The sequence below is a fragment of the Mustela nigripes genome, chromosome 7 (assembly GCF_022355385.1).
Source record: "Mustela nigripes isolate SB6536 chromosome 7, MUSNIG.SB6536, whole genome shotgun sequence".
In the NCBI taxonomy this organism is placed as follows: domain Eukaryota; kingdom Metazoa; phylum Chordata; class Mammalia; order Carnivora; family Mustelidae; genus Mustela; species Mustela nigripes.
Genome location: NC_081563.1, coordinates 129,382,874 through 129,405,603, shown reverse-complemented (window position 1 = coordinate 129,405,603; position 22,730 = coordinate 129,382,874). Strand labels below are relative to the sequence as shown.

The window sequence follows — 22,730 nt, the reverse complement described above, 5'->3', positions numbered from 1 at the left end:
TGGAGTCATCCTCGTTAAAGACCCTCCTCCTAATGGATTCTACCTTCAGACTACCTCCCGGATCCAACCACTTCTTTCCCTGCCTCTCCTTACCATCCTCTGTCCCAGGCCTTATGCCTCATGGCTCTTTCTAAACATCCTTGCCTTCCTTCCACTCACTGGCCTGCATGATCCTTTTAAAATGCACAATCTGATCGGGTCACTGGCCTGTCCAAACCTATCGACAGTTTCCTACTGCTTTTCAGGAGGAAGCCCGGTCTGAGCAACACCGGACCCCCGTGTCTGCCAGACCTCGTGACCCTGTCTCCTCCTCACTCAGGAAGGGTCCCACTGTCAAGGGACCATGGTCGTCTTTCACTGCTCCCTGGCCCCAGCTCACTTCCCAATCTGTTCCTCAGAACCCAGGGTCAGTGTCACTTCCTCAGGAACACCTGCTCTGACGCCTTCACATATTCTGGGCTCTCCGGGAACCTGACTTCTTCACAGAAAGTGCCAACTCATGAGTCATTCATGAGTTGCCTGTGTCCATCTTGTTCACTGCTACATGTCCAGGACCTAAGGCAGAGCCTATTATACAAAGGCACGCAGTAAACAAAACAAAGAATTATCAATAGAAATATTTGGTTTCATTAATCAGCGTTTCATGAATAGGTATAATTTTAAGGCAGGATAATCTCTGATTAAAGGGTAGCTTGATCAAATAACCTCAGGAAGTTTTCTGTGATGATTCACAGCACAGTGTAGCATACAACATAATAAAGGTTCTCAAAAGTCCTGCAAAAAAAGAAATCTAACTTTTTTCACATAAAGTTTTCCCAACTCACTTGGACACACCATCTCCTCCAACCCCTTCTTTCCCAGCCGACCACAGGTTAACACCCTACCTTGGGGACTGCTGAGAGCCAACATGGGTTCAGCTGGGCAAGTGTTTTTGAAGGCTAAGCTCCCCCACAGTTCCCAAATGGACCTAAGGCCGCCAGCACACAGTGTCCAGCCGCCACCTCTTCAAGCTGGTCCACTGGCTGGGGCCACTGTTTTCTTTTCATGCAGAGGCCCCGTGGAAGTGACTCGCTGGTGAGGTCACATCAAGGGTGGACAGCAGACCCAGGACAGAGGCCAACGGTTTCTGAACTCAGGATAATTGAAAGTAGAATTTGGACTCTTTCTGGTCTGGCAAATTTCTACCTTTTTTGTTTCTCGCACTTAAAAGAACACGAGACAAAACTGCTTCAGGATCCATTTCATGAGCCTACTCTGCAGCTGGAGAGCACAAAAAGGTTTCCTCTGTAGCAGTTATTGTAAGAATAAATCGTCATACTAACAAATCAAAGCTAAAACGAATTTAATTAAAGTTAATGAAGAAACAAAAGATAGCTTTCTGGCACTTATGAAAATGAACACTTCAAAAAAGGGGAATAATTTACTCACACATTCAGTTGCAAAGATAAGTGTGTCAGGTCACTTTGAGAGAGATCATTTATGAAGTAGACTCTCAAACAAGATGTGAGTCTATCTAATAACCAAGGAAAGGTGACAACAGCCCCCTCCTGTCCTGCTCCCCAGCCCCCCAAAACAGGCACGCCTAGCATGCCCGCTGTCTTTCCAGCCTGAAAATGCCCACCGGCTCATGAGACAGCTTGGCTGAGAAGCCTCATTCCCACTCCTCAGAGCGGCGGTCTCCCTCTCATACTCCAGGCACTCACTCCTCTGGGTCCTCTGGGAGCATCCTTCTCCCACCCTGGACTGACCTTGTCAAGTCCAGCTGTCTCTGAGCGACGTTTGACACGTGGAGGGCCCTCACCAGATGCTGACGGTGGACAGCTAGCCTTTAGCATCCCGCACCCCTTGCCCCCAGCCTGCACACATATGCATGCGGCCCACAGCTCCAGTTTTGGGAACTGTCATTACACGCGACCTTGGCCTTCGAGAGCATTTTTCCAGGAAGAAACTATGGCTGCTTACAGTGACTCCATCATTTCTCACTTTCAAAAGAAAATAGCTCCTCCTCTTTAACCTTATTGTGGCAAAGAGTCTAGAAAAAGCTCAGAAAAGGTCCTACTTCTGCCAGATTTTTAAAAACAAAACATATTAGAGAAAAAGCAGTTGAGTTGAGCTCCTAATGTATAAAAATAACTCATGATGCCATCGCCAATTTGAACAAAATTCTTTATCGTGAATGTTCAATATGTGCAGCCACCAGGACACGAGACAAAAGTCAAAACCCGAAAGTGAAAAGGCTTTCAGAGTAGATCTTAAATATTACTGCGATAATTGCCTAATAAAGCTACAGAAATCTTTGCCAAGAGAAACGTGAAAAAGCCAACAGTGGGGAACTTGCTAAATAGATCCCAGGAAGTTCACAGAATGAACTACTCTGTAACCAGGAAAATAAGGTTATGGAAGATTATTTTTCCACTCTGCTCAATTGGAAGAGTTACAATACAGTATACAGGGCATACGTCCCACTACATAAAACACAGGAAGACTTCCAAATTGTTAACTGTAATTATCTCTGGTTAGTAATAATGCATGTACTCTTACTTTTCTAAATTTTGTATGAAGAATATATGTATTACTTTTAGAATAATAAAAATGTTTTAAAGTTGTTTTTATTTTAAGGTCTGCTAATTAAGGTTGCAATTAAGCAACATTTGGTAAAGTTTTTCTTGTAAGATTAGGACAAAACTAGGACAAACACAGGAAATGGTAACTGGGGGACAGGCGTAGAAGAGGAAAGGATCTAATATTAACTGATGTTAATGTGTGATGCTGCTTCTCACACAGGAGAGTACTTATTCAATCCTCAAACCCAGTCCTAGGCTGGGACATCATCACCCTCACTTTACTGCTGAGAAGCACGTGGCTCAGAGAGGTAAAGGAACTGACCCAGGGCCACACAGCTGTGAGTGGCATCAACCTGATTCTAAAACCTGGGTTCCTCCCACTATAAAACATCGTTCTATTCCAACGTAAAGATCCTGAATGTAGTCTATAATAAAGCTTTTAAGAAAATGCCAACATCCACAGAGTGGCTATGCTTGTGGCTATGCCAACAAAGGAAACAGGTTTTTCTTTAGCAGAACAGAGGCTGGCTCCTAAGGTTCTCTTAGCTGATTGTGAAACACTGTCCAGAGCTCTTTCCTCCAACTGCTTTGACTGCCAGTGCCTTCTCTGGTTTTGCTAAAACTGTCTGGGTCTCCTGCCCATACATGCTAATGAGCACTACAAAAGACAGAGTTCAAGGAAACAGGCCTGCGTCAGAGAGACGCATGTGAGATGACCTTAGAGTCATTTCTTTTTCTTAGTGGCTTCTTGACATTTTAGGATTCTTCTATCATTTTCTCAGATTCTATCAACAAGGGCAGGGATACTGATGAACAGATGAGAAAGAGATTCACAGTGTCCCAAGCAGCTTCCATGCAACAGCATCTTGAGCTGGGACGCGTGTGAGCATCGCGGGCTCATTCTCCACCAGAGGAAAGGAAGGTGCTGGGCGATAGCCCCTCAGTGGGAGAGCAGGGCCTCTGCCTTCCGCTTCTGTCTGCACCGAAGCTGTCCACACACCATCCCTCAACTGGCTGCTCCCTCCTATGCTGGAACTAATAAAGCACCTCAGTTCTTGGGTCTCACCCCAGAACAACTGAATCAGAAGCTGGGAAGGCGGGGCCTGGGACTGCTCCAGTTAATAAGCACCCCTGGGACCTGGACAAGAAGCTGCACTTGAAACCACTGCGGAAAGGTCCTAAAGGGCGGGCTTGCCTCTGCTCAGCCCGGGCCTTGACAGCACCGCTGGGGTGAGTGAGGGCTTGTCCAAACGGAAGACGGAGAAGCGTGTGACCCGGCCGCCCAGAGGACAAGCAGCTGTTCGTGCAGCTGCCTGGGAACAGCTGTCTCTCTGACACCAGGACCTTCAGTGGCGGCCTTGAAGAAAGGACACTCACTTGGTCAGGACAATGGAGACTGCGTCGTTGAGGATACTCTCTCCAAAAACCAGCATGTTGAGCACCGGGTCCACGTGAAGCGCATTGAAAATGGCAATAGTGGCCACCGGGTCGACGGCAGAAATCAGGGAGCCAAAAGCAAAGCTGCACAGAGGAGAAAAGGAAGGGGTCACTCGGTGACGCTAACCGTGGGGCCCACACAGTAAAACAGCAAAGCCAGAGCCTGTATGCGGTCTGACACGTTCGTACACACCGGAGCCGCGGTAACTGGAGGAGCCGCTGTCTCTCCTCCCGCCCCACAGGCAGTTGTTAGAATAGCCTGCTTTCCCACCCTGAGTCCCCGGGCTTTATCTGACCAATGACGGTTGGCAGACTTTTGCTGAAAATACATTAGACATCCCCAGCCTTCTTTGTCAGAGCAGCCTGAACCATGATGGCTCACGGGCCTCCCCCACAGGGCCCACGAGCTCCTGGATGTGACCTCTGCCTCTCCCCTGGCCACCAGAGTGCCACCTGTGACTGGCCTAGGCTGCACTTAGATTTGCAACATCTCAGAGAGTACCAAAAGTCAGCAGCATCTCTGGGGTGCTTCAAGGGGATGGCAGCCACCCATGCCAGCGCCACCCCCCACCAGGCCAGCAGCTCCCCCCTAATAGTGCCCAGGAAGATGTCATTCTCTCCAAGAAAGAGCTATTAATTGTCCGAAATGTTTCAGGCACTGAGGCCAATAATGACCACGTCCCGGGCACGGTGTGGGCACTTTACGCACAGAAACTCGTTATTCCACACAGCCCCCATGTGTGGTGCCCCTATTACTGCCCCGGCTACGTAAGACAGGGAGGTTAAGGAACTTGTTTAAGGTCAGACAGCTAAGAAGTGGCAGAGCCAGGATCCAAACACAGGCCATCTGGCTCAGAGTCCGCGCCCCTGACTGCTATGCTGGACATAGCAACACGCAGACACCAAAGGCGGTTCGGAAAATGGCAAACATGACGTGGAAGATCAGAGTGACCTGGCGGGGGCTACAGGGTGGGCCACTTAGACTGGATGGTCAGAAAAGGCCCCTGAAGAGATGACTCTTGCTGAAACAAGCATCTACATGATAAAGAGCAGATGGCCAAGCCAGGATCTGGGGACAGCGGCAAGATGCCTCTGAGGTGGGAGCGAGCTTGCTGGCCTGAGAAACAGACACGTGAGTGTGGCAGCAGCCCGCGAGGGTACGCGGCAGGACATGTCGGAGGCTGGCAAGCAAGGGAGGGCCTCATGGGCCACCTCAGGAGCCTGATGATTTATTCTCTGAACTTGTCTTTTTACCCCTAAGAGTTCTCGAGAGCCTTCCAATCCTGTCAAATGACACGCCCGGCACTGCTTTCCTTCTAGCTCAGCAGACAGACGAGCTCAGCCCCCTTCTACAACATGAGACAAAACAGGGACCTCCAACGGGGCAGATCTGGGTAGAGATGGAAGCCAGAGCCCGGCCACCTCTGTTTCATGTCCTCACCATGGGTGCGGTCTGGGAGGGAAGCGGAGCTACTCGCCCGGGACAGGGGTGTGCTCTGTCCACTGTACCATCCCCAGCAGCCCCGCACAATCACGTGAGTCGGGGCTCAGGGAGAGCGGGGCTACTGGGGGTAGCTGCCTGGCTGCCTTGCCAGCTACAGTGCACCCTCTGAGCCAATGACCTGGCATTCTGGTCTCCAAGGCAAGCTCCCTGTGTCTGACTAAGGCGAACCCTCGCAAGCGAACCGGCTCACCTCAAGGACAGCATCTGGATCTCAAGCTGAGGAGGAGACCCCAAAAGACAGTCTCAGTTCAGAGCTCAGTTCCACACCTGCCCTGTCCACACAGGTTGTCACAGGTCACCTGCCTCTCGCCTCACTGGGAGTGTCCAGGGAGTGGGCACTACATGTTAGTCACACATACTTTCTCGGGATCTGTACTGAGCATGGACCAGAGGTATTTGGGGATGGCAGGCAGGAGGGCGGAAGAGGAGGAAGGCGAGGGAAAGAAGGAAAGGTGACACCGCCAAAGGACTGCCAACCTGGGGGGTGGGGGGGGCTGCTTGCCGACAGCAGGCCTTGAGGCCCTCCTGCTGCACCCTGACCTAGAGCTTGTCTTCTTGTCTTAAATTCCCACTCTCTCACCCCAGGGCAAATCATCAGGGGTCTCAAGGAAAAAGAATGTCTAAAAAGCATTTTCGGAATGTCCAAAAAGAAAGAGGTGGGGGTGGGGAACCTGGGAGCCCCTGGTGGCTTGTGTGTGGGGTGCTGACCTTGTGCGGCTCCAACCCCGAGGACAGGGCAGCGGAGCAGATGGTCACGGTTCTCTCTGCCCAGCATCCACACCCCTGGTTTTGGGAATAGCACCCCCATTTTCCTTTGGGGAGCCACACCTCCCCTTCTCTCCCCCCACAGAGTTGCACAGGGCTCTAGGAGTGGGCAGGGGACCCAAGTTTGGTCAGAGGGTCATCAGCAGGCATTTTCCCAGGTCATCAAGAGTTAGGTTGGCCCTTTTGGCTGGGATAGCTAACGTGAGGGTGACTTGAGCCTGAGCCATCAGTGCTGCCACGTGGGGCAAGTGTGCCCGAGGACGAGACCAGTTGAGAAGCGTGCACAGAGATGCGGCGAGAGGAGAGATTCCTGGACAGCGTGGGCCCTGGGGGCTGTCGTGCTGGAAGCCATCATTCTGGAACACTTCATTTCTGAGCCAACAACCTTCTCCCTGCCCCCAAAACTACTTGTGTTGGGTTTCATTTGTGCCAGAAAAGGCCTGACTGATGTTCTTTGTTGCGATCCCTGTAGCAACCTGAACTGAAACCAGAGCAGGAACTAGAAGCAGACAGACTGATGAATGGACAGAGGGAGGGACGAATGGAAAGATCCATGTTAAAGCAAAAATTACAGTGATAATGATGTACTATGTGTTGGCTAATGAATTCCAACTAAAAAAGAAAGCAAATACACTTGAATAGTAATCGAAGACATGTGGTGGTCATTTGGGATCCATTGTACATGCTTGGTCTTTTCTGTATGTTTAAATTTTTCGTAAGAAGCTGGGGGGAAATGCTTTGCATAAATCACGGAAGACATTTAGCTTGAACTGGGGATCCAGAGTGGGGCAGAGCCTTCCTGGCAGTGAGCACGGAAAGTCTTAAGTATGAACAACCCGACTCATGGAGCGCTCCGTCTCAGGAGTCCTGTCATCATGTGATCAGCTGCTCCCCCTTCCACTTTCGTGGCTGGTTCTTTATAAGGCCAGAGGCTAGAAGTTCAAGTTAAAAATGTGTTTTCCTGATTTACTCTATCATCTCGTAAGACAGCAACATCACCACGTGAAAGACCGACGTGGGGATGTAACTCTGCTGAGTCCACCAGTGACCTTGCTCTCCAGCAGAACCATGGCTATGATAAAATCTTATGTGCAACCAAGTTATTTTTACGTTTTCTGTTGTGCAGAGGTCTGTGGGTCTTACGTTTGACCGTCCTGGCGTTTTGAAAAACTAACTTGTCACCATTTAAAATCTAGAAAATTCATGATTAAAATCTAGAAACCTGGCCTCTTGTGGGGGGAAAAAAATGCTTTTTTAAGATTTTATTTGTTCATTTGAGAGAGAGAGAGAGAGAGAGAGCACAGGCAGGGGCAAAAGAGGAGACGCAGGCGCCCCGCTGAGCAGGGAGGCTGATGCGCGACTCAATCCCAGGACCTAGAGAGCCTCACCTGAGTTGAAGGCAGACGCTTAATCTTAACTGAGTCACTCAGGTGTCCCCCAATTTTTTTTTTTTTTTTAATATTTAGTACTTCTGGGCCCATATTCCCACATGGTGATTACTGGGTAGAGCTGAGAAGTCGCCTTCAGACAAGGTGCACTCTTCCACTGTGGTCATCCAAAGACGCACACAGGCAATGCCCCCCGGTTAAGTGCCTGGCCAGGCCCTGTGGCTGTGTGCGTGTGTGACTGATGGCTTATTTTCCCCAGAGCGTTCCCCATGTAGGGGACAGTTGTTTTCCAACAAGAAAGAAGTGTCTGCACACACAGAGAGAAACCCTACCTGGTTCTTACTCTCTGCTTGTCGAAGGGACAATTCTTTTACTCCTCTCTCCCTCAACATCCCGATAAACACTGGTTTGATTCAATGCCACAGGAATTCATCAAGCACTGTCTATATCTCTAACCAGTTGCCCCAGAAAAGGTTGAAGGAGTGAATGTCCTGACATTCTTCCTTTACAGGAAGGGGTATGGGGTGTTTCTTTTCACTTGCAAAACACCTACAAAATGTGGGCCTCAGTTCTGCTTTATTTCCAGCTCCTTATGGAATAGGAATGTGATTTTCGCTACTTGTTTATATATCAGGACTATCTTACACTAAAAACTCCAAAATTTGTGTTCCTGGTGGAAAGATGGAATTGGGTTGGCTGGTAGCAGAGGCACAGTTCCCATGAAAGGGGCTTCAAGATTCTAGCCCCCAAGTTGCTGAGGGCTGAAAGCTGTGGCTGGCCTGATGGGAGAGATGGGGCTGAGAGCTGGCTTTGCTTTCCAGCCCCCCGCCAGGCCACAGAAGCAACCACCGATGGTCCAGAAACATGGACCAAGGCTGCACACACGCTGGACTTCTCAGAGAGGGGACACCAGGCCTCACTCTGCCTGTGTGCTTTTTAAGCACTATCTGGTACTATCCAGGAGACAGCGGCCTGGGTTGCTTCTTGCTAAGTCAGTTAGGAAATTCCCAGGCTGGGCTCTGAGACGGCCGCTCTGAGCGCTCACTGGGGCAGCGTCAGACTGAGCAAGATATCCACGGTAGAGCCCTTGGCCCTGCCTGCTTCCCCAACCCTGCCCCACGCTTGGCTTCGTGGGACTCCCACAGGGCAGACTCTGTACACCTCGCCCCCCACTCCACCCCTAATCTATCCAGAGGACAACTTTTCTTCGCGGCCACTGAGAAGATTCAGAAATTAGCCAAAGATGATTCTGGGTAATGAAAGATGCACTGTGTGGTTAACGGACCAGAGTTATTCTCTCCAAAGCTTAAATTAAATCAGTTATTTCAATCAGCAATGCTCTGATTAGAGATCTTAAAAATTCCACAATATAGTTTTGATTCATTTCTGAGCCACAAGTGAATTCAGCAGAAATCATCGGCAAAACAATGAGAGAGACAGAACAGAGAAATACCACACCCGGGAATCAATGTGGAGAGAACTGTCCCCAGTCTGAAAAGGAGTCATACGGGTGTGACAGTATGAAAGATTTACCTGTCTGTCATGTTGAGTTTAGAGATTACATCAGCCTGTAAAATAAAACACACAAACACACAGACACAAAAAAAAACCCCTGGAGAACAGCCAAGAAGATTAAAATGTCCATTAGTGCTGTATTAGAAACTAATAAGGACATTAATCTTCAGTCCCCAAACCACTTGAAAAATAAAGAAAACTCCTAAGTTTTAGTTTAAGCATGCATTCGATCATTATACAACAAAAGTATGGAACAGAATGCTACATCTTTCAGGCCAGTTTAGGCCTGGTTTTCTTAAGTTCATTCCCATTTGATGCTAGAAGCTGTGCAACGAAGAAGGGTGCCACTGAGGCGGCAGTCCAGGTGACGCTCAGATGCCATCGGCTTTGGCCGCTAGCTGCCCACAGAAGCAGACATATCCGACACACACACGAGGAGCCTGCCAGTCACCCAGAGGCCTGAATCTCAAACTTAGTTTACAGAACTAGGGCAGGCAAACTTTCTACAAGTACCCATAAAGGAAAAAAACTATGACATGCATAGACATGCAGAATGCAAAACTAGAGATATTACCTTTCTGGGTAGATTAAAAGTAATTTGAACTCAAAGTACAGAACACTGGGAACTGGTTTAGCAATGGTGGAAAATCCAGAGTATGTAATTCTATGGCTGGGCAGCTTAGAATTGAGTGAACATATTCAGAATCTTGATTTCTAAAAATTCCAAATTTTCATTAAGAAACAGTGCCTAATCCTGATTCAGTCTACTTGATAACATAACTGATACTGTTATAATCTGAAGACCTTGGTGGTATATATTCTACTTTATTTTTAGTATTCTATCTTAAGAAATTATTGGCTTGCAAATAAGATCCAAAACTTTTGGGCATTATGGAGAAAATTCACTCAATTCCAGACACCAACGCTCTTTGAGGACACTTAGAAACAATTTCAGCATGCCTTTACTGTGCCTCGTATGAGTTTGGATTTCCTTCCAGGACAGCATTTACCTTGAACGTGAAACTCAGGCCCCACAAAGTATCCCTACGCCACCTCCCTGCCCTAGCTCTAAGAATGTGAGATTCTCAGAATTTTTCAAAGATGTTTCTCTTACCTGACCCAGAAAATAAATTCCTCCCCCTACTACAAAAGCGGAAATTGCTGTACCGAAAACAGCAAACAGGGTGATGGAGCCAATATTTTGAAAGAAGTTACCCTGTTGGAAAGAGCAGAGATAAGAGAACTGCTTAGGGTAACTGGTCCAGTCGGTGAAGGCATGCACACCCCACCTGGTCCTCTGCATACACCTGATTCTCTGCAAAAGACCACCAACCTGGTTTGTGCTGTCTTCACTTTGACCCACCACTTCCGCTCGGAATGCAGCTAAAACACAACCAAAGCCTGGATGGTTGGACCCCTGTGAAGACCTCTAACCTCCCCTTTGTTCTCTGGGTGGTTCTAGTCACACTGGTGACTCTCTCTCTCTGTCTCTCTCTGGTTCTCCGAACACAGCATGCTCCCTGGGCTTTGACCATTCTTTCTTCTTCCTTGCCTGGTGAACTTGAATCATCCTAAGATCTTAGGGTGGTCTGGCTCTTCCTGAGGGAAAGCTGCTCTCATCCCTTACCCAGGTCAGATCCTATTCTATGCTGAGTGCCCAATAACCCTCTCCTGGTAGCGAGTGACAGGGCCAAAATCTTACATTCATTTATAGAACTGTTTGATGTCTGTCTTTCCCACTAAGCTATATGCTCAGCAGGGGGTGGAGGGCAGATTCATGATGACAGGGACACACACACATACACACAATGACCCCGGTCTGCTTTTATATAACAGTTGCTGGCATAATGCGCATCAGATGGGAGATGCCCAATGAATAGGTACAAAAGGAATTAATTGTGTTTCATGTCTGATCAAAGTCCAAAGCTTACATAATTATAATTTTTTATTTAATTTTAAAAAAGAACATAATTTCCTTTAAAGACTTTAAGCAATCTCTATACCCAATGTGGGGCTCGAACTCACAACCCCGACATCAAGAGTCACATGCTGCACTGACCAAGCCAGCAGGTACCCCAGAAAAGGTGCACTATTATAAAGAATATCAAGATAATAGGTTATATGATCAGAAAATTCAGTTTGCTGTACAGGACTTCCAAATAATTTTATTTTACTCTAGGGACGTCTGGGTGGCTCAACCAGTTAAGCATCTGCCTTCGGCTTAGGTCATGATCCCAGGGTCCTAGGATTGAGTCCCATGTTGGGCTTCCTGTACAGCAGGGAGCCTAGTTCTCCCTCTCCCACTGCCCCCTCCCTGCTCATTTTTTCTCTCTAATAAATAAATAAAATCTTTAAAAAAATAATTTTATTTTACTCTATTAGTATCTTCATCAAATATGACAGATGAGATATAATTCTACCTATACTTTATAGCATTTAAGAGAAAATATTTGAGTCCTAGTACTATGGAATTATCTTTCAAGTTTCCGTAAAATTTTTTAAAAAGCTATTTATTAGACTCCTGTGGGCTCCACTTAGGAACAATACCAAGGACCCCTGACACTTGACTGTGGGCATAGACAAGGAATTCTATCCTTCTGCTTAACTAACAAGCCACAGACAACAGGAAGTGCTATTTTATTCTACACGTATTTTTTTTAATTTTTTATTTTTTATAAACATATATTTTTATCCTACACATATTTTTTATTTTGAAGATTTTGTTTATTTGACAGAGAGAGAGAGATCACAAGTAAGCAGAGAGGCAGGCAGAGATAGAGGGGGAAGCAGGCTCCCTCCCTGCTCAGCAGAGAGCCCGATGCGGGGTATACATATTTTTTAAAGTTTATTTATTTTTAGTAATCTCTATATCCAACAGAGGGCTCAAACTCATGAACCTGAGAACAAGAGCTGTATGCTCTACTGACAGCCAGATATCCCTGGAACCGGTATCTTATTAAAGATTTATTTATTTATTTATTTGAGAGAGAGGGCAGGCATGCACAAGCAGGGAGAGGGGCAGAGGGAGAGGGTGAGAGACTTAAACAGACTCCGCACTAAGCATGAAGCCAGACACGGGGTTCAAACTCATGACCCCAAGATCATGACCTAAGCCAAAACCAAGAGTCAGAGGCTCTTTCCACTGAGCTGGTCAGGAACCACAGGAAGTGCTATTTTTTTTTTTTTTAAGATTATTTGTTTGACAGAGAGAGTGAGAGAGACAGCAGAGAGGCAACCATCAGCAGGGAGAGTGGGAGAGGAAGAAGCAGGCTTCCTGCTTCCTGCTTCCTGCTTCTTGGGCAGACCAACACAGGGCTCGATCCCAGGACTCTGGGATCATGACTTGAGCTGAAGTCAGATGTTTAATGACTGAGCCACCCAGGTGCCCCAGAAGTGCTGTTTTCAAAAAAGTGTGTCCTCAGCTCAACACTGGTGGCCCCAACAAGCCCATCTCCTTTAGGAAGCTACTTCGCTTCATTCATACAATCTGATTTGGCCTCCCATAATCTGACATTCAATTACTTTGTTTGGTTTATCAATCTTCCACACACAAAGAACTTTAAAATAACACAGGGCAAACACAATGACTTGGTTTTTTCTAAACAAAAGGCTTTCATCTCTGAGCTTTTCTTTGTAAGGAGCTGATTTATTTGTTGTTAAAAACAGATTAAATTAAGTCTTGATCTGTTTATAGGAATCTAATGCTGATATAATTTATGGAGTTGGTTAACATTAATCCGAATGGGGCGCCTGGGTGGCTCGGTAGGTTAAAGCCTCTGCCTTTGGCTCAGGTCAAGATCCCAGGGTCCTGGCATCAAGCCCCGCATTAGGCTCTCTGCTCAAGTAGGGAGCCTGCTTCCCCCGCTCTCTTTCTGCCTGCCTCTCTGCCTACTTGTGATCTCTGTCTGTCAAATAAATAAGTAAAATATTAAATAAAATTAATCTGAATGTTGAAAATTCACCTAATTCAAGTAACCACATTCAAGAACTTCCCTTTGTTACATAAAGCAAATTTATCTGTTTCTCTTTGATATAACTAATGGACTACTCTTTATATTATATTAATAATTTCAAAGAACCAACAGTTGCCTATCTAATGCATATTAACTGATGGTAATCTTACTGAAATTTTTATTCCAAGTCCAAATTTATATCAGCAAATACAGCAATATTAAAGACATTCAAGTTGACTTCCTATCTTCTCTAGGGAGGATAAGAAGTGGACAGAAGTCTCTGCATTCGCATTTCTAACTTACATTAGTCCCTTTCACATAAATTGCCCCATTTTCTGCTGGAAAGCCATCTTTAAACATACGTTTTTCTAAGAAACTATTATTTTCCTCAAATTTTGGAACAAGCTTCTCTCTTCCCTCCAAAAAATTAGAAAATAAAATTTTTATATGCTCTAATGCAATAACCAAAGTGTCATTTAAAAAAAAAAGATTTATTTGACAGAGAGAGACACAGTGAGAGAGGGAACACAAGCAAGGGGAGTGGGAGAGGGAGAAGCAGGCTTCCCGCTGAGCAATGAGCCTGATGCGGGGCTCAATCCCAGGACCCTGGGATCATGACCTGAGTTGAAGGCAGATGCTTAATGACTGAGCCACCCAGGTACCCCCAAAGTGTCATATTTTTAAGTAAAAACCAAATCAATCTCCTCAGCATTGTTCTAAAATATTTCCTCAATCTGCTTATAATTCACTATTTGTTTATAAAATGAAAGAGCTAGACATTGACTTTTAATTCCTTCTGGATTGTTTCTTTTTAAATTATCTGAGGTCAGAAACCATAAGAGACTCGTCATCTCACAAAACAAACTGAGGGTTGCTGGGGGAAGAGGGGTTTGGAGCAGGTGGTTGGGTAATGGACATTGGGAAGGGTATGTCATATGATGAGTGCTGTGAAATGTGTAAGCCTGACGATTCACAGACCTATACCCTGGGGCAAATAACATATTATATGTTAATAAAAATAATAAAAAATTATCTGAGATCAGTAACAATTTATAAGATTTGGTGTATTTGTTTGTTTGTTTTTACATTAAACCTCCTTTTCACTTTTTCTTTGAATAGGGCCACAATAAAATAACAGCTTAAAAAAAATCTGGACCGAACATTTTAGAATATTTATGCTTTAGTATCCAGGTGGAAAATTAAAGATTTAACTAGTATGTTTTAACCAAAACTCTCATAACAAATTTAACTCTCAAGTTTAATAAGCTATTAAAAACAATACTGGGTGTTGGGCAGAAAGCCAGATGGGACGCCTGGGTAGCTCAGTTAAGCCTCTGCCTTCGGCTCAGGTCATGGTCTCAGGGTCCTAGGATCGAGCCCCGAATCGGGCTCTCTGCTCAGCAGGGAGCCTGCTTCCCCCTCTCCCTCTGCCTGCCTCTCTGCCTACTTGTGACTCTCTCTCTCAGTCAAATAAATAAATAAAAATCTTAAAAACAACAGCAACAACACTGGTCACATTAATAACAGATCATGTTAGTAACAAGAAGCACCACCAATTATTTACTGTGGCGGGTGATGCTTTACAAACATCCTTTCATCCACTGCAAACCTTCAACCAACCAACCAATTTTCAGGGTTTTTTGTTTTGTTTTAAAATCTTAACTTTACCCAAAAGACACCTGTAGGGGGCAGCACAGGATTAAACCTACCATCTCTCTGAAAGTCCAGGCTCTTCCCTTTCTCTGAGGCTAGGCCAAACCTTCCAACCTTCACAGTTTCTAATCACATTCACAAATTAACTGATTATTACTAATATTTTAAGTTGAATCACCTTTTTATTTTATTTTTTAAAGGTTATTTATTTGAGAAAGAGACAGACACACAGAAGCACGGGGAGAAGCAGAGGGAGAGGGAGAAGGAGACTCCCCGCTGAGCTGGGAGCCCGACATGGGGCTCAATCCCAGGGCCCAGAGATCATGATCCTAACACTCAACCATCTGAGCCACCCAGGTGCTCCATCTTTTTATTTGAAAACTTAAATACACTTAAAGAAAACTCACAGACAAGAAAAAGACATCCCCAACCCCCTTATCCCCAACGCACACACATATATATACAAACTGGCTTGAAAGTTAGAAGCTCCCGCCCAGGCAGAAAGGGTTCCACTGGAAACTGGAGGACAGAGACCAGAAATGCTGGGGCAAAGCAGGGAAATGGGCAGGGGCTGCTGAAGCCGCTTTCCAGGCTGAGGAGCCACGAATAGGCCGGGTAACTGTGGGACTAGGTAATGGGCCAGAAGGAGCTGGACGACTGGGGAGCAAGGATGAGGCTCCACTCTGGTAAGCAGAAGCTGGGCCAGGGAGAAGGCAGGACGAAAGGGAAGAAAGGGAAACCAGGGGTGCGGAGCTATCAGCTGGGAGCTGAGGCCCAGGGCAAGACACCAAGAGGGGACCCACTGAAGGAGGCAGAAGCCTAAGGAAGGAGAGAGGCCCGACACAGTGAGCTGAGGGAATCGAAAGGCCTGAAGCACATGTCCCTGCTGTCCCGGGACAGTCTGTGCTCCTACATATGTCAGTCTGTGTCCCACCAGAGGAATCAATGGATCGTCTGTCTGTGCACCACTTAAAATCACTGTGGCCATCACTTGCTAGGCAAGGTAACCCTCTACAGAAAACACTAGTTAAGAAGCCACAGCGCCTGCGACCATGACAGCAGCCCACGGACCAGATACGTCTGTTCCTCTCCCTAAGTCAGGCGGTGCAGTCCAGCTTCGACCATGCACCCTGGGGTGTGGGTGCAGATCCTGCACTGCGAGGTCAACACCTAAGCTTTTCTGGAGGCCGCCTTACTAACAGAGGCAGCCAGCTAGACCAAAAGCACCGACGCAGGCCTGAGTCTTACCTTGTGTAATGAATATCCTGACTCAAATATAATAGGAGGAAGCAAGAGGAGGAAAAACATATTTGGACGAAACATTTCTTCTTCCTGTAAATATAAAATGGGTATTTTTCAGAAGGATGGAATCTACGTAGTTAAGAAATAAATCCACCAGTGAAGAGCCAAAGTAATTGTCCTCTTAAGCCCAGTGGAAACACCCAATGTTTAAAAGATTACCTGATGATAAAACCAAGCAGAAGAAGAACAAAAAACACAATAAAACCTGCATTTAAAAATGTAGGACAAGTGATTGGAAAAGGTGACCAGCATATGAACTGCTTCCGAACACACAGTATATGCTCTTCATTCTTGTTGTTTTTTTTTAGTATTTTTATAGAAAGGGATGGGGGAGGGTTAGAGGGAGAGGGAGAAAGAGAATCTTAAGCAGGCTCCACACCCAGCAGAGAGCCCAACGTGGGCCTTAATCCCAGGATCTGAGATGAAATCAAGAGTTGGACAACTAACCGACTAAGCACCCAGGGGCCCCTGATTTTCATTCTTTACTAAGGAAAGACAGTTAATTTTAATACAGAAGACATTTCAATTAAAACAGAACACTTCCAAAAATAAGTCCACAAATTGAAATTCTCTGGGAAAACAGTAACAGTAAGCCCTAAAAAAAATCCACTTGGAGGAAGAGTAGACGCTATCCATGTTTAAAACAGCCCTGCCTTTTCTCTGCCTGTCACAGACAACTGTGCCATTTTCCTAAATCTGGGACTATGATGACACAGTCTCCATCTGATGCCCTTGTGACTTGGGACAAGTCCCTTGTGACCAAGCAGGCCCCTTGCCATGCTTTCAGATTCAAGTATTAAGTACCATTAGGAAAGGTATTTCTAGAATATAGCCGTCTTTGGAGGGGTAACATAATAATTTCATTTTCTATATTAATATAGAATTGCTGGTGTATTGGAGGGAAAATTCACATTGGTCCTCAAGTTCAAAATGACACATGTAATACAAAACCTACTTCACAATGCAAAATTCAGCCCTTTCTCATATGAAAGTTTTCATGTCTTGTCTGTCACGTCTTATCTGTCTTGACTAATCAAAAGAATGGCTAAGTGTATTCTTACAAATGTACAGCTGTTACCATAAAGACTAAAATAACATTCAAAGGCTCAAAATAGAAAGCAAATGACTTCTGAAAATGCCTTATTAAGTCTTAAAATAACTGCCCGTGCAACAAGCTCATGACTCAGACCGGGACCATGTGAAAAGCAATGGGCCGATCTCTGTTTTGTGGGGCAACCTATTCTCATGACCTGTCTAGTAGGGGTGCTGTATAGATTCTTTGGGAGTTTCAGAAACCAGCCCCGACCCGAGGAAGAAGAGAACCTCCCTGCGGTGGGTTGCCCGGTGTCCTCTAGGCTTAATTCACGTCCACGTGGAACCCCAAGTGTGACCTTCTTTGAAAATAGGGTCTTTGCAGATGTAATTAAGGGAAGAATCCAGATGAGATCATACTAAGTTAGGGTGGGCCCTTACCCAATGACAGTGTCCTTGTAAGAGACAGGAAAGGACACACACAAAGGAGGAGGACATGTGAGGACAGAGAGGAGAAAGGGGTTACACTGCCCCAGCCAAGCAATGCTTGGGACCACCAGAAGCAGTAAAGGCCAGTGACGGATTCTTCTCAAATCCCCTGGACTTGCTCCCCAGAGGAAACACGGCCCTGCCAACACCTTGATTGCAGATTTCTGGCGTCTAGAACTATGGAAGAATAATGAATCTCTGTGGTCTTACGTTCCCCCAGTTTGGGTGATTTGCTGAGGCAGCCACAGGAAATGCATGTCCCACCTTCCCAAAATGGTATGAGGCGATTTTAGACGTTACTTGAGCAGTGTATGTCACATGCCACTGACCTCCCAGGTTGAGAAAGTCAGCCCCTTCCGATTCAAAGACACTGCGGGTTGGTGTTAGGACATGGAAAGCCGCTCTCCAAATGTGCTTGATCTTCCTTTTCAACAGAATAAGCCTGACCTCAGAGGCTTCAGGAGGCCTCTGTACTACTCTGTTTTTATCATATTTATTTATAAAAACAGTATTGGTTTACTACAGTATTATAACCCATTATTATAATGTCTCCTTTAAAATAAAGGAGTAGTAAACCAGTGTTAACAGCAGCAATGTCTACAATAGCCAAAGGGTAGAAACACCTATGGTCCATTAACAGATGAAGGGATCAACAAAGTGCGGTATATACCTACAAAAGAGTATTATTCAGCCACAAAAAGGAAGGAAATTATGATACATGCTCCAATATGAATGAACCTTAAAAACACCATGCTGAGTAAAATAAAGCAGACACAAAAGGACAAATGTTGTATGATTCTACTTACGTAAAGTGGAATCATAAAATAAGTAAATTCATAAAGACAGAAAGTAGAATGGGGGTGACTAAAAAAATAGAAAATACCGAAAAACAAAACAAAACAAAACAAAAAACCAGAAAGTAGAACAGACTGTGGGGAGGGGGACTGGGAAGTTGTTTACTAGGTAGTTTCTATCTGGGATGATGAAACAGTTCTGGAAATAATGTGATGACTGTACAACATAGTACATGTATTTAGCCACTGAAATGTACACCTAAAAATAGCTAAAATAATACACTTTATGTTATGTATGTTTTATAACAAAAGCCTTAAAAAAAAACTGCAACAAAAAATAAATATACATAGGGGCGCGTGGGTGGCTGGCTCAGTGGGTGAAAGCCTCTGCCTTTGGCTCAGGTCATGATCCCAGGGTCCTGGGATCAAGCCCTGCATTGGGCTCTCTGCTCAGCAGGGAACCTGCTTCCTCCTCTCTCTCTGCCAGCCTTTCTGCCTACTTGTGATCTCTGTCAAATACACAAATAAAAGCTTTAAAATAAATAAATAAATAAACAAACATTAAAAAACAAAGTTGTTTCAAGAAATAAACATGTAAGTATTTGATAATACAGGCGGAAGGCAAGCCCAGCAGGACAGTCTGGCAGCAGAACTGCACAGACAGAACACCAGACTCCTTGATTTTCTGATCTCTCCTTGCTTCCCCCAGCACTGGGTTTCCAAACAGGTGTCCTGCTTCCTGGTTCAGCTTTTCACAGACAACCTGTTCCTCTGGGAAGCCTGGCCCAACTATCCCAGCCTAGACACCCCCCCCTTCTCTGAGCTCGAGCCCAGATGGCCTGGAGAGCTCTCTGGGCGCTTAATTACATTCACCGCCCAATTCTGCTTCACTTGCCTGTACCATTAAATATACTACTATTATTTAACTTGGAAAGTAACGTCCACTGAAAAATAAATTCAACAAAACTGAAGCATACAAAACTCAACGTGGAAGACAACCTCCCCTCTCCTCCCCCTGACCCCACCGCTCAAAAGAGGGGTCACCAACTCAGGCTCCCCAGGCCACACAGCATTCCCCCAGAGGAGAAGCTGCTGGATCTCTGCGGGGCAACATCGGGGCCTGATGTTCAGAGAGTTTCTGCTTCTTTAAGGGAAGCTAGAAGTTCAGGTTTTTATGTGACATCTCCAGCATCTTATATAGATAGATAATATTTTAAAATAAACCAATTTTTAGTTGTTTAAAATCAGTTCCAATTTTGAGCAATTAATTTTAAGTCAAACCAGATGTGTTAGCAGGCTGGATCTACCGATCAGGATGTAGGCAGGAGCAGAGAAAGGGTTACAGCCTGTGTCCCCTGTCCTCCAACTAGCCACTGTGAGGGTGGTGAAATTCAACCAGTCGTAGTAGGGCACAGAGATCATTCACAGTGTGCGTCGGTGGGGCCCACCCAGCCCCTTCCCCAGCTGAGGAGAGCTCTATCATAGGAGGAGCTCAACGTGTATTTTGTGATTCCACTCAATACATACAATATTTCCTGAATACTAATTATAACAGTTCAAATTGTGTTGTAGGTCAGACTACGTGGCTTGTTTTGCAAGTTTTACACTCTATAGTTTCATAGGTAAATTAATCCCAGCACCTAGGAGCTGAATCTAAACAAGTGGGGTTTGAATGTGCTAAATTTTAGTGACGAAATATTCTTTAGTATTTTGAAATAAACCTTACAGCCCCCCAATAATCAATTTTGTTACATACTTTTTAAATCTCTGTATTCGAAACGGATGTACAAATTTAAGTTGAAATTCGAGTTTCAATTAGTTCTTATGCCACAAGATGACGCTCATGTGTGTACTACTGTGTGAACACGAGGGTATGAACGCCTACACACTGAGGTCAGCATGGTGTGGTGGAGAGAATACAGCACAGGGCCAGCACATCCGGCCCTAAGGCTCAACTCAGCCACTTTCTAGCTCTGTGATGTGGGACATGTCTCAAGCTCTCTGTGGTCACTTTCTTCATCTGTAAAAACACAGTGATGATGGTATGTGGTCAGTCTACATCACGTGATACCTCACGTGGTTGTCACGAGGACTGATGTTTAATGCTAATTAGAGACTTTCTCCCCAGACAGCAGCAGGTTATTCTAAGATTATACACATGCAAATAAATAACAAAACATGACGCCCTGTGCTCCCGTTAACTTCTGAAGCAGTGTGAGACTTATGCTTGTTCAAAGAAGTCAGATGTAAAGCTCTCAACCCTAAACCAGCAGAATGTTAAAAAATTAATGGGACAATATAAAATTCACTCATAGTCAAGTAATGATAAGCTGCCGTAACTAACAGTGTTCTAAAATGAAGAACATTCAATAAAAATTGTAAGTTATGTTCAAAAATCAATAGTTGGGCAAACGTACCTTCCAATTTGCCAATTTTTTGAACTCTATAATTTTTATAACTGCTCCCATGAGAATACCTAGAAGAGAAAATATAAAGTTGAACATAATCTAAGATATGAGGAAGATTACTGTTTATTATTCCAGAGAAACTATTATGTCTTTATATAGCTTCTATGGATTTCTGCAAGTTTTATGTCTGAAAACCTAAGAATGGAAATCAATGTGAAGTTCTGAGTCGCATCTCAGGCAACACACTATAAGGAAGTTCAACAACAGTGGGGGCGGGGTGCGGCTGGGAAAGAAAAGCTTGACAAAACAAGACCCCAGGATAGTCTGCTGGGCACAGAAGATCTGTGAAACTTGACACCTGTCAGTTTTGCTACATCCACCCATCTTCAGTGCGAGAAGACAGAAAGCTCAGGTGCTAAGTTTGCCCCATACTGCATCATCCCACCATTTTCAAAAAAAAAAAGAATACAAGATCACTTTCTTAGATTCAGATGGCAGCTCTATGCAGAGTATTCAGTTAGAGATAAAACCTCAATGCTAAAAATAACTTAAAGTAAAAATTCTGTGAAATTCCTGGAACAAAACAGACCATCTAAGTTCAGGCATGTTTCCTTAAGGCTGACAGGCTCATTACTCTCTCGTAAAGAACCTACCCAAAATAATTCTCAAAGAAGCATCATGGAGCCAGTTTATGATGCCTCTGTTATTCCCAAGAGAAATGATTTTTAACCTGGTTGACTCATCAGGATCACCATGGGACTTTTTATAAAATAAAGACACTGGAGCAGCCCTCCAGACCTACGGAATCACAATCTCTGGAAGGGGGTGATACAAAGCAAGCCTGTAGACCAGGGTCCTAGGTGCTCAAAGACAAAGACTTCCGTCCCCCCTACAGAGGAAGGAGCTTCTCTCCTTATCAACAAAGGAGAGCCAGAAAGCCGATGAAACACACTTTGTTGGCTGGTGTGAGGGCACAATACTAGAAGTAGAACAGAGAAGTTTATCAGGAAAAGTGCTTGAACACTCACTGCTGTGGGGGAGGAGGTTTCAGGTGAAGAGGTCGATAAGGTTAACTTTATAAAGCTCTATGCCATTTGAATTGTTACATATTAGTAAAACAATTATAAAATTACTTTGAAACAAAGAGACCAAGACAAAATAGATCTGGGCTATAAAGGGCGTCAATGAACCTATTTTCGGAACAGTTGTCTACTGACAGGTGGCATGAAAGCACCCAGGCGCCCCAATACAATTTTTTATTAACCAAATAGTTCATGAATACTTTGCACAATGTCATAAATAAGGCAGAAATCCCTTTTGATGAGATCCCACTCCCACCTTAGTTCTTTCTCTTCCTGCCCCTAGATGACCAACTGTCTTGAAGTTTGGGAAATATTTTACCAGATCATTCTATATCCTCTTACATGTTCATATTTAACCACACAGTCCTGAGTGTGTGTATTTATATAAAATTTACAGTACTATAATCCATCATTCTACTACTTGCTATTTTGCTCAGTGTTAAAATGTTGGAAGATGCACTCAGGGATTACTACATATAGATTTGCCTCATTCCTTTGAACAGCCCCGCAGCACAGCATAAAAATGCCACATATTGAACAGATATTTCTCCAAAGAAGATATACAAATGGCCAATCAGCACATGCAAAGATGCTTAACATCATTAGGGGAATGCAAATCAAAACCACAATGAGCGAGCTCTTCACACTCCCTCCGATGGCTAAAATAAAAAGACAGGAAAGCAAGTGCTGGCAAAGGTACAGAGAAACAGGAGCTCTCATTCATACTTTGCTGGTGGGAAGGTAAAATCATGCGGTCGCTGCAAGAAAACAGTTTGGCAGTTCCTGAAAAAGTAAAACAGAGTTACCCCATGATCCAGCAACTCCACCCAAGGGCACAGAAAAT

The 22,730-nt window shown here is 44.9% G+C and overlaps 1 protein-coding gene across 5 annotated transcripts in view; it reads right to left on the bottom strand.

Moving 5' to 3' along the window:
• The window catches only part of SLC9A8 (solute carrier family 9 member A8), a 65,327-nt gene that overhangs the window by 22,403 nt on the left and 20,194 nt on the right, over positions 1-22,730 (bottom strand). For 4 of the 5 annotated variants that reach the window (XR_009405486.1, XM_059407212.1, XM_059407213.1 and 1 more), the window contains 5 exons: positions 20,814-20,872; positions 16,028-16,111; positions 10,288-10,389; positions 9,192-9,226; positions 3,942-4,085 (listed from right to left, as the gene is read on the bottom strand). Coding sequence is in view for 4 of the 5 variants with exons in the window: in XM_059407212.1 (XP_059263195.1) it covers positions 3,942-4,085; positions 9,192-9,226; positions 10,288-10,389; positions 16,028-16,111; positions 20,814-20,872 (424 nt within the window). In the remaining variant the exon portion in view is untranslated. The remainder of the gene's footprint in view (positions 1-3,941; positions 4,086-9,191; positions 9,227-10,287; positions 10,390-16,027; positions 16,112-20,813; positions 20,873-22,730) is intronic. The other variant, XM_059407214.1, reaches the window with a different exon arrangement.